General features: G+C 40.7%; 1 protein-coding gene across 2 annotated transcripts in view; it reads right to left on the reverse strand.

The window, feature by feature from the left end:
- LOC131223666 (phenylacetaldehyde reductase-like) overlaps window positions 1-20136 on the reverse strand; it is an 86477-nt gene that overhangs the window by 12027 nt on the left and 54314 nt on the right. For both annotated transcript variants that reach the window (XM_058219120.1, XM_058219121.1), the window contains one exon: window positions 2529-2715. In XM_058219120.1, coding sequence (XP_058075103.1) covers window positions 2529-2715 — 187 coding nt within the window. The remainder of the gene's footprint in view (window positions 1-2528; window positions 2716-20136) is intronic.

Raw genomic sequence — 20136 nt, forward strand, 5'->3', positions numbered from 1 at the left:
GTTTGGAAAATCCTAAAGTCATGAGGAAATATTGGATCCATCAAGGCCATCTCAATCCAAATTGTGACAATTTTAGAGTAAAATGATTGAATATTGTCGTCACCCTGAGTAAGGGTAACGAGATCCTGTTTCAAACGATATGACCGGGCCACATTACTTTGTTGATAAATTGTCTGAAGATGCTCCCACATTGCCTTAGCCGTGCGATGAGGTGTGAGGCCAACAGCAATGGACCGATCGACCGAATCGAGAATCCAGGTGATAATCCGTCCATTGTTCATTTCCCAATCAGCCAATTTATCGGCATTTGTGGAAGTGGGAATAGTAACAGATCCATCAATTAGTCCCCACAAACCACGACCCTTGAGGAAGTTCTGAAAATGGATGGCCCATAGCGAATAGTTGGTACCATCAAAACTACACCGTGGGGCCTCTGTACGTGATGAGTTCTTGTCCATTGATCGGAATTAATGTAAAGCACGCAAAGAGTTGCAGCAGAAGAATGTTTTAGATGTACCGTACAGCAGGAGATACCCAAGGGGTAGCAGTATCTGGATCTGGCGGAATAGCAACAGCAACAGGAGCTCTGGATCTGGAAAATGTAGATCTGAATCTGGCGGAATAGCGACAACAACAGTGGATCTGGATCTGGAAAAGCTAGATCTGGATCTGGAGGAACAGCAACAGCAACAGGGGCTCTGGATCTGGAAAATGTAGATCTGGATCTAGCGCTGGATCGGGATAATCGAGATCTGGCGCTAGATGGGAGCAATAGCAACAGGGGTTGCTGAAACTCGAATAGATCTAGCAATAAAGGTGACCGGGCGACGCTGGACGAGCAGAGGGGCGGTCGGACGAGTAGAGGGGCGATCGGACGAGCAGGGGGTGGTCGGACAAAGCAACGAGGGGCGCGGGACGAGCAATAGGGGGCGCTGGACGAGCAGAGGGATGGTCGGACGACGCAGCAGAGGTGACCGGACGACGCAGGGGTAGTCGAACGAGCAGGGATGGTCGGATCTAACAGGTGATGCCGGATTTGGATCAGTGAAGATCTGATACCATGTAAACCGAGAGGAGCTGAAAGCTTTTGTGTATTTGAGACAACCCAAAGGGGTTGAATATATAGAGATTACAGCATCTATACAAGGAAAGTAATAAAATCAGAATCCTCTACCTATGGAAACCAACTATACAAGGTATGCTAGCTATACAAGGTATATTTCAGTCTGTCTAACACCTCCAACCTTGATACTAAAGGGGTTGGGGGCAAATTTGAGACAGGCCAAACGCACTCATCTTGTAAACTAGATATATACCTCCTTTCCTCCTCACCTAAATCTACTTGTGACTTTGATTGTCTCGTCGTCGGCATCAAGAGCTAGAGCAGACTCTAGCTCCAACTCTCTCCATATACTGCCCAAAAAAAAATATCATAAAAATTTCTGAATAATCGACAATACAATTTACAGATGCTAGACTTCTATTTTCTCCAATCATTTTCCAGATGGTCCATTCCTCTTTAATTCGTTAAATCCCACTTAAATATTGTGTTTTGATCCCCAAAATAAGAATAGATCTAGTAAGAATGAGTTCATAAGCTTCCTCCATTTTTGAAATGAAGAAAAGTGGAGAAAATGAGTGAGATTATGAAGGAAGAGAGAGAGAGAGAGAGAGAGAGATTTAAAAGGGGGCCCTTCTGGCCGTATTATCCTGCGTCGGCAGATATCAGCCATGGTATTAAAAAAGGGGGCCCTTCTGGCCGTATTATCCTGCGTCGGCAGATATCAGCCATGGTATTAAAAAATGGTTATGTAACAACCATTGTGGAACAGTAATTACGTAATAGTAATGGTGGGCTCTGTTTCACGATATAGTGTTGTAACGGCCATTTAAAACCAAAAAATATGCTGCACTATAACATGCTCGTAACAGCCGATGGGACTGATACATTTTCTTCCTTCAAAAAAAATTTAAAAACTGTTACAGGGGAGCATAACAGTCAGTATCATCATAACAGCCATAAGACTGGCCATTACGGCCACAGCAACCATCATTGAATACCTTGACATGGGCTGACAATCTGATAATTGACCTGCTAATGAGTAGGGTATGTCTGCAACAGGACAAAGTCCAAGCATTGGATTGATAAGATCGTTTGATGGAAGAGTTTCTGTCATTCATGGAGGGCATGTCTGATGAATGGTACGGATCATCAAAAGACAAACCCCTGTCCTTTATAGACTTACACTATATGATACTTCCTTCTTCAGTTCCTGAAGATGTGGATGTTTTGATGATTTGCAAAACAGAATAAGAACTATGTTTTGAAAACTGAAACTTGTAAATCTTCTCATCAAGGTCTTAACATGCATGCCACATCTCTAGGATGGAATTTTGGTCAATTACAAGTAGATATTTCACAGTCAAACAATGGAGTCCTAGCCAGTTAAGTGATGGCTAGTGTCTGAATCCAGCATTAACAGGTCTCATTCAACTCAACAAGAAAAAGAAGAGTCAAAATTCTTTACCTTGGCAGCTGGTATTCTGGATACATTTCTGCAACTTTCGCTGCAAAATCACTGAAATGACATATTGCTTCAACACAGAGCTGTCTTCCTGATGCAGATGGATTCTCGTACACTAGTATGTGAGCTAACGCGACATCTTTGACATGAACTGATCCCATATAGACATCCTCATATGAATTAGTGCATCCTGTCATGACGCCAATGCTTTGTATCAAGCCTTCGTGATGAAGTAACAAGTTTCATATACTTCAAAGAATGTAAATATTAAGTAGAAAAACATTTTTCTCAAAATGCACTTCACTCAATCCACACAGCACCCCTAAAATGGCCACACATGCCAACTAGAAAGTGCATGGGCACCTAAATTGGGCACCATGTGGACCTCATCATACAGATAACTTGGCTGGTCAACTCATTAGGAGGGCAGCATATGTATGAAAGCAATGGTAAGCTCAGAATGAATTGCCAACAGTCTACATTCAACATGGCGTGTGCCTTGACCAAGGAGTGGACCAGTCTGATTTTAGGTGCAGGTCATTTACACAGTGAGGCCAACCTCATCCATGTGAGCTTGGAGACGATCTCAAAAACCAGCACCATCCAATGCTTTAACTCTTGTATTTTTATTTTTTTTATTTTTTTTCTTAAGGTTGGTGCTTTAAGAATATCTCGTGTTTGGACTTCTTCACCAATAGCCATCCCATTATGCAATCATATGCATAAATTGGAAATCACATAAAGCAAGTAATGTGGCAACAAATTTGTGTAGAAAAAGTTTTCAGTAACTTGAGTTGGTAGCTAATGGGCGTTAACTTTTTCTAACATGGTGAAACAATTTAATGTGCATAAAATCTTCCCCATCCATCATGTAGACCAACCCTTGTTTGGCCTTGATCCCAAAAATCAAGCTGATTCAACACTCACCCATTTTAAATTATACAAAAACCATTAAAATCTCATGTTCGCGTTGACAGTTTGTCTAATTTCAAATATTTTGTCATATTTGTGGATGAAAGGATCATTTCGAAGTGTTCTCTTGTTTTAAGGAATTACATATGCAAGTACAAACTCAATTCAATGCTAAAGTGTGGATTCTGCGTTTGAAACAACAATAGGAAATATGTGTCTCACAACTTTTAACTCATATATCCTATCCCATGGCATTATTCACCAAACTTCTTGTGCACACACGCTACAACAAAATGGATTAGCCAAATGTAAGAATCGATATTTACTTGAGGTTGGTAGGGCATTGTTCTTAAATATGAAGGTTCTGAAAATATTTTGGAGGGACACAATTCCAACTGCACGCTATCTAATAAATCAGATGCCTTCATCAATCTTAAATGGAAAATCTCCTTTCTTTGTCTTATGTCCTCATAGTGAAACATTATTATTTTCTCTTAAGGTATTTAGTTGTGTGTGTTTCATACATCATTTTGACCATGTCCCTGACAAATTTGAACCAAAAGTTGTAAAGTGCATTTTTCTTGGGTATTCTCATACCCAACGAGGATACAAATGTTATAATCACGTTACTCTAGGCGTTACATTCAGCTAATGTTAGTCTTTAAACATACACCATATTTTTCTAAGGGAGGATGGCCATTGCAATTTGAAGAAGGCTCTACTACTCTACACATTGTGCCAAACACAACTTCATTAATGGAAGAGGTTCCTGTAGAACGTGTAGATACGCCTCTGCAGGTTTGGTCTAGATGTTCCAGGAGAGAAGATGGGGAGCACACAGATGTGTCCTTTATTAATCTCTAACCCTTCAGAAGATCATTCCTTTGGTCGTCACCGGTACCGTCAAATGAAGGTGACTTGCACATTGCTCTTTGTATGGATACACATTCTTGCACTCAACATCCTAAATCTCGTTTTGTTTCCTTGGTTGGCTTATCTCATTCATTTTAACAATATGCTCAGTCCTTGTCACCCATGTTTGTTCCTTTCTCTTTCCAGGAGGCTCTCAACAATGATGGATAGAAACGTGCTATGGAAGAAAAGATGGCTACACTATCAAAATCAAACTTGGACATTAGTTGGGCTACCTATAGGAAAACATGCAGTTTGATGTAGATGGGTGTATACGGTAAAGTATGACCTCGATGGCTAAATTGATTGATTAAAAACTCAATTAGTTGTAAAAGGGTATTCTCAGACCCTAAGAGTTGGCTACTCGAAGAAGAGTTTTTCACCTATGGCGAAACATCACTCTAAACGTGTTGTTGTCTCCTTTGCTGCAAATCCGGATTGTTTTACGTATCAACTTGATGTGAAGAACGCCTTTTTTCATGGAGATCTTCTTGAAAAAGTCTATATGGAGTACCTACCTGGCTTTGTTGCTCAGGGGGAGTCAGACAAAGTATGCCACCTTAAGAAGTCAATCAATGGCTTAAAACAATCTCTGCGAGCTTGGTTCGACAAGTTTAGTAAGGTGGCATTTAAGTTTGGAATGAGCATAGCCAAGCCGACCACTCTATTTTTGTAAGATAAAGTGAGGTGAGTGTTATTGTGTTGGTTGTGTATGTGGATGATATCATCATCACCAACAGTGACAGCATAGGTATTGACAAGTTAAAGAAGTTTTTACAACTATACTTCTATACAAAAGAGTTGAGCCGCCTTCAATGCTTCTTAGGTGTTAAGGTAAGGTCGAAGGTGGGCATTAACTTGTCACAAAGAAAGTATGTGATGGATTTACTGGAAGAGATAGGTCTTCTGGGAGTTAAGCTCACCAAAACTCTCACGAAAACAAATAAGAAGCTGAGTTTGGATCGAGGAGAACTATTTGATGATCCAGTGAGAAATCGTCGACTTATTGAAAAGCTAATCTACTTGATGATTACCCGACCAAATATCACTTATCTAGTCAGTTCATAAAGGCTTCTCGTATTCCAGATATGGAAGCCATGCTTCGCATCCTCAAATATTTAAAGGAAGCTCTTGGTCATGGTAGTCTCTACCAAGGTATTCCGTATCGGTATCGGTTGGCATAACAGTGCCCACTGATACGGATATAGATACAGGGGCGTAATGGTGCAAAAAAAAAAAAAAAAATTTGCCAAAAAAATATGAAAAAATATAGATTAAATCCGAAATATTCTAAGTATTCCAAATATGCCTTCATTTATAATTTGGAACATGTTTATGATGGTGTAAAGGTCCACTCTTTGGTGAGAATGCTATATCGGGCTGTCTAATGGATTTATGAACCTGAAAACCTGGAATTAACTGCAAACCTTTTATATTTAGTTTTCCAACTAATATATATATATATATATTTACTATAATGAATGTAATACCAAAACATCTTATATTTTCAAGTTTTTCTTTTATTTATTGTGCTAGTGCATTGCATACTTCGTGACTCACATACATTTCAATTCAATATATAGATTTAGGGACTTTTGTATCCTATTATGTAATTCATATACCTAACAATTTGATATCATTTTCCTCAATAGATCTTTATAATAAAAAATTAAATTAAATTAGGGTAAATAGTATTGTCAATTCGGAGCTGATTAGGGGACCGTTTGATGCCCTAAACTAGCCTCAAATTAATGCAATCTATTGGCACTTATTCCACTAAGGGATTGGTGGACATTTATTGGACAATGAAAAATGAAAAATATCAAATGGTCCTATTTTAAAAAACAAGTGTCTACAAACTAATAGTGAAAATTGTTCAAACAATTTAATTTTGGGATTGTGACTTAGCAACAATGGTCCCAAAATTTAATTGGTTAATTTTGAGTTATATATACCTCATGTATAAATTTTTAGGGCCATGTACATGGGGTTCACTCGATAATGTATTATATATACATGTCATCCATCCGTTTTGTCAACTCATTTAAGGTATTGGAAAAAATATATATATGTAGGTAAATCCAGATCTTAGGTGGACCACTAGTGAGCCAGGTGGGCCACCTCGATATATTTGTATATCCATACCGTCAATCCATTTTTCCAACTCATTTTAAGGCATGGTCCAAAAATTCAGGAAGATTTAAATCTTCAATGGACCACTAGTGAGCATGCCTTTAAAAGTGGGGCCCACCTCAATGCATTTGTTGTATATCCATGTGGTCCATCCTTTTTGCCCACTTATTTCAGGGCATGGACCAAAAAATGAGGCTGATCCAAATCTTAGGTGGATCACAAAATGGGCCTTAAGAAGATTTTAACAGTGGGCATTCAATCCCAACTGCGTGGTCCAATTGAGATTTTGATCCCTTCATTTCAAGGATCATGCTTTAAAATGAACTTGAAAAATTATGAATGGCATGGATTTACCACATAAATCAAGGTGGGCCCCACCACACGTAATAAAATAGTGAGTGTGCACCATGCAGCATGTACCGCAAATTATACAAAAAAAAAAAAACTTGCGTGGCTGTGAAACAGCCACGCCATTCCGTTCGTTTTTTTCTGGAAAAAGAAAAGAAGAGAGAGGGAAATGAAAAGAAAAGAGGGAAAGAAGAGAGGGGACCAAACCGAGAGAGAGAGAGAGAGAGAGAGAGAGAGAGAGAGAGAGAAGAAGAAGAAGAAGGGCAGCAACTGCTGCCGCTGTAGCCGCAGCAGCGCCACGGCCGCAACTGCAGCAGCCCCATGATAAGAAGAAGAAAAAAAAAAAGGTATGTTTTTTTTTCTGTTTTTTTTTTTCATTTTTCTTTAGGGTTATAGACTGTAACGGCCGTTACGAACCCAAAAAATGGAGGTTCCCCGTTTCGGGGCCGAATCGCGTAACGGTTGATGCTGTTACCGTTACGTATTGGCCGTTACGGCCAAAACATAACCGATTTGGGATACCCTGGTCTCGACTATTGAAATGGCCATTTTTGGGTAGAAGGGTATTCAATGTGGACTAGGTTGGCTCTCCATCCGACAAGCAGTCTACAATAGGTTAATGCAACTTCGTAGGTGGTAATCTTATTACATGGAGAAATAAAAAAGCAAAGCATAGTTGCTCGTTCAAGTGCTAAGGCAAAATACAAGATAATGGTGTTGGGGGGACAACAAAATCACACGGAGATGACTCTAGGATAGCAATCCAAAATCACCATGCAAAAGGATGAAGAATACAACGATTTAACATGGAAAACCCTTTTGGGAAAAAACCATGGCATAAAGCGACATAAATTCACTATGAAAGCAGAAATTACAAAGAGAGAAGGCTTAACCGATTCGAACAACCTCGAATCTGACCCTTGCTCCACCCCTTTGAAACCCTAAAACTATTTAGAAACCCTTGGAATACCTCTCAATCCCACTTACACCCATATATATAATTTTAGAAAGAATCTCAAACAAAATCAGAAGCAAATTTTGCAAATCCAATGGATCTACAAAATTCTGCGTGAAACTGTTCGATGACATCGAACAACCGCTAAAATTGTCCAGCGACAAAACATGGATTTTCCGGAAATCTTCGAACATGGATTTGCTCGACCCAGCTTCAGTGGCATCGAACCCTGCTTTGATGTCATCGAAAGCCCTTCGATGTCATCGAAAAATGGCACCAATATGTCCAGCAACCAACAGAGAAAATCTGGGAAACACTCGATGGCATTGAGCTGAGTTCGATGACATCGAACCTGTCATCAACAGACTGATGATTTAACAGATTTAATACATCTATCAACAATAATCTCCACTACGTCTTCAATCTTCAAACGTGTAACTTCTTGTCATCTTCTCTTATCTCTATCTCGCATCATAGCTTCATCAATGCTTCTCGTGCACACTCCGTCTTTTTTTTACGCCATCGACAAGCCCAAAGAGGTTGCACAGAACTTGAACTTCTCTATAGGAACAACCTTGGTGAGCATGTCCGTTGGATTCACGCTAGTGTGAATCTTCTCCAGAGTCACGCCTCCTTCAGGCACCTGTCGGATAAAGTGGTGATGAACATCAATGTGTTTAGTACGAGAGTAATAAATAGAATTTTTAGCCAAATTTATAGCGCTTTCGCTATCACAATTAACCGGCACGGCTTCCTGTTGAAGCCCCAATTGATTTATCATGCCTCTCAACCAAACACCTTCCTTAAACGCTTCTGTCACTGCCATATACTCTGCTTCGATCGTGGAAAGAGCCACTACAGACTCAAGCTTCGACATCCAACTAATTGCTCCACCCGCTAGTACAAACGAGTATCCTGAATTAGACTTTCTGGAATCCACACTGCCTGCGTAGTCTGAATCCACATACCCTACCAACTTTGCCCGTCTTCTCAAAAGTTAAAACAAAGTCTTTTGTACCTCGAATGTATCGAAGTAGTCATTTCACCGCTTCTCAATATTGTTTGTTGGGGTTTGACATGTATCTACTCACAACACTGACTGCCTGTGAAATATCTGGTCTCGTACAGACCATGGCATACATTAAATTGCCAACAGCATTCGAATATGGCACATGAGCCATAACTTGTTTTTCCTCATTTGATTTAAGACATTATTCTAAGGAAAGCTTGAAGTGAGCCACGTGGGGAACGCACACCAGCTTTGCCTAGTCCATCCTATACTTAATCAGCACCTTTTTAAAGGTATTCTGCCTGTGATAACTAAAGCCTTCTCCTCTTCCTATCTCTATGAATATCTATGCCGAAAACCCTCTTTGCAACCCCCAGATCTTTCATCTCGAATGTCCCTGACAACTGTGTCTTCAGCACATTGATTACAGATATATCATGACTGGCGATCAACATACAATACTAGGATGATGAATTTGCAATCACTCAGTGTCTTGTAATAGACACAGCGATCGTATTCACTTCGAGTAAATTTCTGACTCAACATGAAAGAATCGATTTTTTTATACCACTGCTTAGGTGACTATTTCAGGCCGTACAACGACCTTATTAACCTGCAAACTTTGTTCTCTACCCCTTTAACTTCGTAGTCATCAGGTTGCTTCATGTAGATCTGCTCTTCCAACTCCCCATGCAGGAATGTAGTCTTGATGTCCATCTGTTCCGAGATCGTATTGGGCAACCAGCGCCAATACGAATCTGATTGATACCCGGTTAACCACCGACGCAAATATCTCTGTGAAGTCAATTCCTTCTCTTTGAGCATAACCCTTTGCTACCAGCCTCGCTTTATATCTATCATGTTTCCTTTTGAATAACCACTTGCATCCGATCGCTTTTCAGCCCACCGGAAGCTCCACTAGCTCTCACATGTGGTTCTTATACAAAGAGTCCATCTCATCGTCTATAGCCACCTTTCACATGTCTGCATCAGGCTCATCAAGAGCCTCCTGAATAGTAGATGAGTCTCCCTCATCTGTAATGAGGGCATATATAATATTAGATTCGTCCTTATATCTTATCGGTAACCTATGATCATGCGGTGGGTTTCTTCTCACAGGTGGCTCCTCCACCTGCTCATGTACCTTTGTTTGTGCATCTGTCTCTACTTAAGTATCATCTATATCAATCTGGATGTCTACAATCAACCTTTCTGGTTCCTCTTACTCCTCTTGATCATTCTTGTGGAATAGGAAGCTTCCATTAAATCTGACGTCACGGCTAGTGATGACCTTGCATGTGACCTTGTCAAATAGCCTGTAACCTTTTACACCAACACCATAGCCAATAAAGATGTACTTTTTGGCTCTATAGTCTAGCTTATTTCTCTCAACTGACGATATATGAGAGTAAGCCTCACAACCAAATATGCACAAATCTGAGTAGTCCATCTTATGACCACTCCATACTTCCTTTGGGATTTTACATTCAATTGTCATAGAAGAAGACCGGTTTACCAAATAGCAAGCCGTGTTAACGACCTCTGTCCATAGGTCCTTGCCAACGCAGTATTACTTAACATGCATCGGACCCTCCAAAAGAGTTTGATTCATCCGCTCAGCCACACCGTTTTGTTCGGGTGTGTGGCGCATTATGTTGTGCCTAATGATCCCTTCATCCTTGCAATATTCATTAAACTCAGTGGAAGTAAATTCTCCACCATTGTCATTCCTTAAAACCTTTATTTTTCGCCCTGACTATTTTTCCACCATTGCCTTCCATTGTTTGAATATGGTGAAAACTTAGAATTTACGTTTCATGAAGTAAAACCAAACTTTCCGGGAGTAGTCATCAATGAATGAAATAAACCATGACGACCCTCCAACGGAAACATCTGGCGATGGCCCTCATACGTCAGAGTACACACAAACAAGCACTCCCTTACATGTTTTCCAAATTTAAAAGATAATCTAGATTGTTTACCATATATACAATGCTCATATATATCTAAATCAGAATTCTTAAAAACTGGAATCAAACAACGATCAGATAGTACCTTCATGCCCCCGATCAACCTGTAAAAGCTTCCGTGCCTTTGCACTCTCATAATCACGAGTACCCCTTCTGAAACTTTAAGGGCACCATTAAGACCAGTGAACTTGCACCCTATAGCCTCGAGTGCACCAAGAGAAATCGACTCTTCTTCATATCATGAACATGCCTGACATCAGTCAAAGTACGCTCCATCCCATCAAACATCTTGATGCTCACCGTACCAATAGCCACAACATTACAGGCATTGTCATTGCCCATAAAGACTTGTCCACCGTCGCATTCTATGTAACTGGTAAACCAACTCCGATGAGGAGTCATGTGATATGACGCTCCTGCGTCAAGGATCCACTCATCTCTACGATTGTCGTGCAAATGTCTGATCATAGACACAGACAAAGCATCACCTCCACTTGTCTCTTCATCAGATGTGACAACATTGGCCTCCCTGGAAGAAGCCTCTGAGTTCTCTTTCTTCGCTTTAGGATTTGTACAATCCTTCTTCATGTGTTCAGTCATCCCACAGTTCTAACACTTTAATTTTCCTTCACCCTTGCCCTTGGATTTGGATCTAGGTCTTGAAGATCTTGTATCTAGATCAGTATTCCTGCCTCTCGTAAACAGTGCATCAGAAGATGTCCCTACGCCACCATTTTTCTTTCTCATAGCCTTCCCTTGAAAGGTTGAGATAATTGTGTCCACACTCAGGGTTTTATTTCCGGTGCACAATGAGTCCCTAAATGAATCATACGATGCCGAAAGAGAATTCAACAACATACATGCCTGATCTTCATCTTTAACCACTTCCTCATTGTCCAACAACTTGCAAATCAATTTATTAAAGTTACTGATGTGGGCCCCCACATCCCCACCCTCTGTCATCCTGAGGGTGAACAACTGTAGCTTCAAGTGTAGGCAATTCTCAATGGATTTTTCGCATAAATATCCTCTAACTTCGCCCATTAACTAGCTACAGTTTTCTCCCTCAAAACATTATATAGGACCTCATCCGTAAGACACAAACGAATCGAGGATAAGGCATTTTTATCAAAAGTATTCCAATCATCATCACTGATAGTCGGCTTTCGCTCCTCAAGAGCACCATCTTCACCTTGCTTGGTTAAGGAACTGATCATCTTGATCTTCCATAACTCAAAGTTATTTTTACCTAAGTACTTCTGAATGTCATACCTAGTGTTTCCCATTAATGTTAATCCTGCAGATTCAAGCCTGCACCCCAACGATTGCTCTGATACCACTTGTTGGGGGAACGGCGGAATCACACAGAGATAAATCTAGGATAGCAATCCAAAATCACCAAGCAAAAGGAAGAAGAACACAGCGATTTAATGTGGAAAACCCTTTCGGGAAAAAACCGCAGCACAAAACGATAGAAATTCACTATGAAAGCAGAAATTACAAAGAGAGAAGGCTTACCCAATTTGAACAACCTCGAATATCACCCTTGCTCCACCCCTTTGAAACCCTAGAACTATTTAGAAACCCTCAGAATACCTACCAATCCCGTGTACACCCATATATATAGTTTTAGAAAGAATCCCAAATGAAATCGGAAGCAAATTTTGCAAATCCGGTAGATCCGCAAAATTCTGCGCGAAACCATTCGATGACATCAAACAGCCACCAAAACTGTCCAGCGACAAAACATGGATTTTTTGGAAATCTTCGATTGCTCGACCCAGCTTCGATGGCTTCGAACACTGCTTCGATGTCATCGAAAAATGACACCAATATGTCCAACAACCAACAGAGGAAATCCAGGAAATACTCGATGGCATTGAGCTGACTTTAATGACATCGAAGCCTGCTCGATGACATCAAACTGTCATCGACAAACTGATGATTTAACAGATTTAAGACATCTATCAACAACAAATGGCCCACACAACATGTGGGCTCATTTGGTTAAAGAAGTTGATGTGCAAGCTTGAGCTCATGGTTGATATCCCTATGAGATTGTATTGTAATAATCAAGTTGCCTCTCACATTGTTAACAACCAAGATTATCATGAAAGAACTCAACTCGTAGGCTCGAACTGTTCAAGACTAGAGATGGTTCTGCATTTTTTCCTGATTCCACTTTTATAAGGAACAAGTATACTTGTAACATACTCATTGAAGGCACTTACCATTAAAATCTCTTCAATTACTTTTCCTGATAAATTTGCTGGTGACTTGAAATTTCAATGTGAAACATGTCAATCGTGAAAACACTACTGAACATCATCTCAAGCTAGAAGTAATACGAGTACAATTCTTTTCTTATCCATGCTGACATATAACGACCAGCACTAATTGTTTTTGTATTTAGCTAGATATACTTTATTTCTCTTCTTGATGATTACTTACATTTCACATCGATCTACCTTTTGAAGAGTATGGATGATGTAAGACCTGTACCCCGATTAATCGACCGTATGCTTCAATTTCGGGCACCAACATGTCCCGGGCGGACCAGATCAGCGAGTTTTTATCGCGACCCTATTTTAGGTCCGCAACGACCTGAGACTTGTACCTTAACGACCACGCGACCGCTGCGATTCCAACGCCGCGCGGCATACCCTGTTGTGATACCCCGTGTAGAAGATGTTTGTGTGCGCGCAAATTGAGGCGTGCTGCACTACGTACGTGTGGCGTGAGGCCCACCTACAGAATCTAACAAGGAATATATAAAAGTAATATTCCTAAACTACCCTCACACCCTCACACATGCCCTCACAACCATCTCTTGCCTAATGACCAAAAGCCCCTACCAAAGAACCCTACACTCCCTACCCATGCTCAAAATACTCCTACTCACATCCCTCTCTCTCCCCATTAGTCAACACAATCCATCTCCCTCTCCCCTAAAAGGCATGAGAGCCTATGCCCTTGCCCATGCCCTTGCCCATGCTAAGCCACTCTCCTCTTTCTTTCCCTCTCCCCATCCTACCATTCTTTTCCCTCTTCCCTCTCTATCCTAAAATTTCTACCACAAAACCCCAAACCTCTCTCATTTCCACCATTTTTCCTAGCAAGAGAGTGAAAAGAAAAGAGATTAGAGAAAAAGAAAGTGAGATTAGAGATATTAGAGGGAGAGATTAGGGAAAGATCAAGAGAGAGAAAAGGAAAGAAAGATTAGAGAGAAATTTGAGTAAGAGGGAGAGATTAGAGAGATGGTTTGGGAGAAGAGAGATTGAGAGCGAATTAGAGAGAGGGAGCTTAGAGAGAAGTAGGGGAGCTTGGTGGACCATCCGATCATTGATCCGGCCCAATCTGACCGTCCATCCGTCATTATGAGTGCAAAGGAGGATGAAATCCCCCCTTTTCTTTGTGTTGTCTTATTTTTGGTGGGCCCACAAGGGTGAGACCCACCTTGATGTATGTATAGATGGGTATGGAGAGCCCCATAGTGGCGGGGGCCAACCCTATCACTGAGATCTCCTATCCTTCTTTTCCATTTTCTTTTTTTCCCTTCTTCTAAATGTGTGGGTTTTGTGGGACCCACAAGTGGGCCACACCATTGGACACTGTGGGGACATGTTGTCATGGTGTGGGCCACCTTGTGTGACCCACCGTGATATTTATTTCTACCCAACTGTTGATTAGAGTCACACAGATTTGGATAGTGGAAAAATACAAAGATCATATTCATCCAAAGCTCCTTGAGCCCACCTTGAGCTAGCCGACTTGATGAACGATTTGGATCTCCCACGTGGACCATAGTACAAGGGAAAAATTAAAAAAAATAAAAAAATGCATGTGTTTCATCCATGTTGTCCATCTATTTTGCCTACTCATTTTAGGCCATGGGCCCAAAAATCAAGCCGATCCACATCACAGGTGGACCACACCGCAAGGAACAGTGGGGCTAAGAACCCCAATGTCAAGGACACTGCATGCAATGACGTGGGGAATGGGGTCCCCACTTGTGGTTCCCACCACCATGTAGATGTTTCATCCATGCCATCCATCTATTTTGCCGACTCATTTTAGGCCATGGGCTCGAAAATCAAACCGATCCAGATCTCTGGTGAACCACACCATAGAAAGCAGTGGCGACAATGACACCTACTGTTGAAACCTTCATAGGCCCACCATGATGTTTATAATCCATCAAACCTGCCCAAACCAAATCTCATTTGATCCACCATGAGTTGACCAACCCGATGAGCGGACTAGATCTTCCACGTGGACCACACCTTGAATTAAAAACAAAACAAAAAAGAGAGAAGAACTGCGTCAGGACGTTGGTCGTAGCAACGTCCAAAGACGCCGCTTGCTTCCTGCATCCCGGGGAAGCTAGAACGATGGAGGGTCATGTGGGGCCCCACGCGTTGATCCATCCAATTTGTTAGACCATGCTAGGCCCAGGGCCCAAAAATCAAGCAGATCTGAACCTCGAGTGGGTCGTACCATAAGGAATAGTGGGGTCGGGGTCCCTGGCGCTTTTTGTAGCAGATGGAGTCCCACTCGTGGGACACCTTGATGTTTGTGTTTAATCCATGTCGTCCATCTATTTTACCAAGATTATTTTAGGTCATTGGCCCAAATATGAGGCCGATCAAGATCTCAGGTGGGCCATACCATAGGGAAAAGTGGGACACCTTGATGATTGTGTGCCATATAGACCTGTGGTACAAGTTTGAATGAAAGGAAAACACACATATCATCTTGGTTCAACACCTGGGGGTCCACCACATGGGACAATGGGACCCACCATGGCATCTATGAGAAATCCACGCCGTCCATTCATCGTCCAGATCATTTGATGGGACCAATCTTAATCCCATATGGACCACGCTATAGAAAACAATAGTGAGTAGTGTCAACCGTTGAAACCCTCCATGTTGCGACTGTGATGTTTATTTGTTATGCCTAATATATTTATAGGGGTTGGAATTTAATTACCAAATCAACTTTAATATCTCTAATTAGTGTACGTATGTAATGTTTGACACAATGGTTGTAATAAACCCGTTGAAATATATACTTTGCCTGAAAACGATGAAATTCCGAGTCTTAGATCGGCCATCAGCACAGGATCACATTCGAGTGACTAACCAACGACTTGTAACCGTTGATGTTTACACGGTGCAGATCATCCTATTAAAGTAATTATAGTGATGCAGTTGATAATCTGATTGTGTTAGGACATCATCAGTGGGCCATGTGCCCAATAGATTGGTAACCTAGTGACACACATGTTACACATGTGGGTGTATATTCATGCCGTTCCAAGTGGGCCACGCCTTGGTGTATGTATTTTTATCCAAGACTTACATTTAAATGTTAGACCCTTTTAATGTACAAACTGCATGGAGAGCCGATGTTAGTCTAACGTGGGCTACGCCACAGACCTTTACATTACTAGTGTGGCTTGTCGTTCAGGTCCCGCTCTCTATGTATACCGAACCAATTAAGGTCGATTATCACATGATATGTTGGATGACATGTTAGTGCACTTAGCCTAATAGGGAACACTAGTAACATGCTTAGTGTAATGGATATCATGCCCATTTATATGCCTGTTGTGGATGACGATTAATCAAAGCATATGCCTTGCAGCTTGAGATACTTAGGGGACCCCATATGAGATAGGGTCACCGGTCGCCCCACATGATCGTGTCACATGCGCAAGTTTGGTGCATGACTTGGATAGTATGACTCGTGCATTTTGAATTCTGAATGTCACAATCACCTTTGTACCCTAGCGACATCGAGGTTGTGGCCACCACAGTCATACCGTGACTAGCAAAATTGGATACCAGAAATATGTTCTAGCACTTGGGTGCTATGAATGTCCTTGGGTGAAAGTCGGGTGCTATGGATGTCCTTGGGTGAAAGTCCATAAACCCTATGGCACCAGTAGGATACTCCAACATCGAGACCAAGTGGATAACATGAGTGCCCAAGTGCCAAATACCAACAGGCCGCGTCTCCTAATATGTTGAGGTCAGTTGGAAAGGGGTGTGACCTTATCCGCCCGGGTGTAGGGGGCTATAAGCTAGGTCGAGTCTGACTAGCTTGTGAAATGGGCCCGCTATCGACAAGCCAGGTGAGCATTGGCATACCACTAACAAGGCGGATAGCGAGGTCTTTTCCATTCACTTGGTCATGCGCACGATGGGCGGCAGCCAGTGTCAGAGTGTACTAGACCCCGGTGATGTTTCCCGTCATGAATTATTCTGATATGTCGATTGGTTGAGGATTGGCATGTTTGCATTGCATCTCTAGCATATAATACTCGGCCACATAGGCCTTGCATTGCATAGCCTTAGTATGGCTAACAGCATTCATGGACTTGGCAGCTTCGCTCTCCATCATTTTCCGCTTACTCTAATATTTGTGTTCTTGTCATGTGCATTGCGCACGCACACACACTCTACTAAGCTTCTGATGCGGACATCAGGCCATTCAAAGTATATCAATGCAGGAGGCGTGCGTTACCCATGTCAATGTGGTTAGATGACGGATACGAGTCAGGTCTCTAGAGGTTGAAGACCTTACACATGTGTTCGTGACATGAGTAAGTTGCTTAAAGGAGACATTTAGACCATTGGATCGCGAGGATGGTGTGATCGGACCGTTGATCGTCATGGCCCACCTTCATTACACCACCTTCACGGCGCTATCATCGGGGCCCATCAAGCATTTTCAATTTACCTATAGTTTATGAACATTTGACTTATTTAAGTTTTGAGACAATTTGTGCACAATTTTGTACGAATTTCTTTTTTTTTTTGAAACTTTTTTTAGTAGGGGTAAAGTGGTAATTTCATGTAATTACGAATTTATAAGGGTTGCCCTAAACCCATAGCATGTTATGTTATGTTTATGAAAGAAAAAGAGAGTTTTTTGCTTCTGACGATTTCGTCTTCTACTTCCAGTGATTGGAAGAGGGCATGAGGCCCAGGTAAACGATTTTCTCATCCTCTACTTCTTTCTCCTTCGCTCTTTTCTCAAGGTACTCTTTTCTTTAACCCCATTCTCTTCCTTTTCTCCTAGAATCTTTAGATCTAGAAGCCAAATCCTGTTTCTTTTTATCTAAATCATTAGATCTCAAAAGATTTTCATCCCCACATAAAACCCATCACCCAAAACTAAATTTGAAGAACCACCAATTCTTTTCTGGATTGTCCAGATTTCCCAATCCAGGAAATTCCTATTTTTCTGGATTAGAAAATCCACTTGGATCGTTAGACAAACCTATTGCAAGACGAAAGTTATATCTTTCGCCGGATCCAACTAAATTCAAATTTTAAGATTCAATACTTCATGTTTGTGATGGATGGCCCTAATCAATGTTATATTAACATTATTTCTTTCTTGTGTTTATGATGTATAAAGCAGACTCATATTTTATTTATTTTTTAAGATTGCACGAATCTGCCCCTTTCATACCATGCTCATTTAAGGTTGGATTAGGTCGTCCTACATCAACTTCGTAGGAAGCTTATGCGCATTTGTTTACGTTGCATGTGATGTGAGAGCGTATCAGCAGCATTGAACCCGAAGCATGAGCCTAACCTTTTGGATTTTGGTTACATTTTGTATTTCCCTTTCCAACGCTATACTCAAATATTATATGGTGGATATGTGATGGTGTTTTGTGACTTTGGTACACTTATGGTTATGCTCCTTTACAAAAACAACAAATCACTTTGAAAATCCTCCTTGTGGGATACCAGGATCGGAACCTGGCGTATGGGAGCTAGGTGCCGAGAATAGGATACTACAGAGGATATCGGCACCGAATTCGGCAGCTGGGAATTTAGTGAGCTTGATTATCGAGTTTGTGGCATGACAGATGAGGTTACTTTGATTGTCAAAATGTTTTATAAGATAGCAAAAACTCAATTTAATATAATAATAAATAAAACATTTGGAGAATCCTTGAGAGTATCTATATCGGGATTTGTATTTAGAAACTATTTTACAGAAAATTGTATAAAATCCCAAACATTGTGCCCATATATACCCAACAGAATGGTGTAGCTAAACAAAAAAATCATCATCTCCTAAAGGTCACAAGAATACAAGATCCATCATGATTGGTATGTTTGTACCAATAAAAAATAAAAAAATCTATTGGGATGAAGTAGTTCTTATTGTTGCCATGGATGCCACTCCTCTGCTTGATCGTCAAGTATCCCATGAAACTTTTGAAACTGGAGTTTCATATGTTCTATATACCTCCAAAGTTTTGGGGGTATGTTTTATACACAAACTCGTACCTTCTAGGAACAAGTTATGGCCTCAGTCTACAAAGAATGTTTTTCTGGGCTACTTAATTCACAATATATATATATATATATATATATATATATAAATGTTATATATATATATATATATATATATATATATATATATATAAATGTTATCGTCCTATAATGATAAAATGATATGTTTCAAAAGATGAGATATTCTTCAAAAGCTATCACATGTTTCACTACAAGGCAAGTTCATTCTCACATTCTATTGGATGATCTGGTTCCTCTTCCTGCAATAGTTGATTGCTCTCTTAGTCTTGATCATGAACAGTCTCAAATAACTAAGTACCAGTTACATGTTTGTAATCAGCGTAGGAAAAAGGACGAGTCATCTTGAGTTGTTATTGACCACCATCACCCATCTTCATCTCCTTTGGGTTCTTGTGTTCCATCGATTTCTTCATCAGACCTACCCACTGCTTTGAGAAAAGGAAAGGAACTAACACGTCTCTGTCCTATTAGCAATTTTGTCTCCTAAAAATCTGTTGCTCCTCTGTGTCTTTCTTCTATTTCCTATGTTCCGATTCCTACCAAAGTTGCAAATGCTCTAACAAATCCCCTATAGAAACACTACCATGATGGAAGAGATGTCTGCATTGAGAAAATAGGGAACTTGGGATCTAGTTGACCTACTGGATACCTCGTTTCAACACTTGAGGTCTTGGTATCGATCCCTAGTGGGGGTGGCTAACATAGAGTGTGTACTGACATGGGTGTGTACTAACAAGCTAACCCAAAATTTATATTTAAAAAATAAAAAATAAATAAATAAGAAAAAAGAAAAAAGAAAAAAGAAAAAAGTTGACCTACTGGAAAGAAAACATGCTGGATGTAAAAGGAAATTTGCTCTAAAGCATACACACAATGGTTTAATAGAACACACGTAGCTCATCTAGTGGCCTTTTACTCAACATGGGATTGACTCTAATAACACATTCTCCCATGGAAAAACTGAACTCGATTTGAGTCCTCTTATTTACGTCTAATCAAAAATAGCTTCATCAACTTGATGTTAAAA

This window comes from Magnolia sinica, chromosome 13 (assembly GCF_029962835.1).
Source record: "Magnolia sinica isolate HGM2019 chromosome 13, MsV1, whole genome shotgun sequence".
Taxonomy (NCBI): domain Eukaryota; kingdom Viridiplantae; phylum Streptophyta; class Magnoliopsida; order Magnoliales; family Magnoliaceae; genus Magnolia; species Magnolia sinica.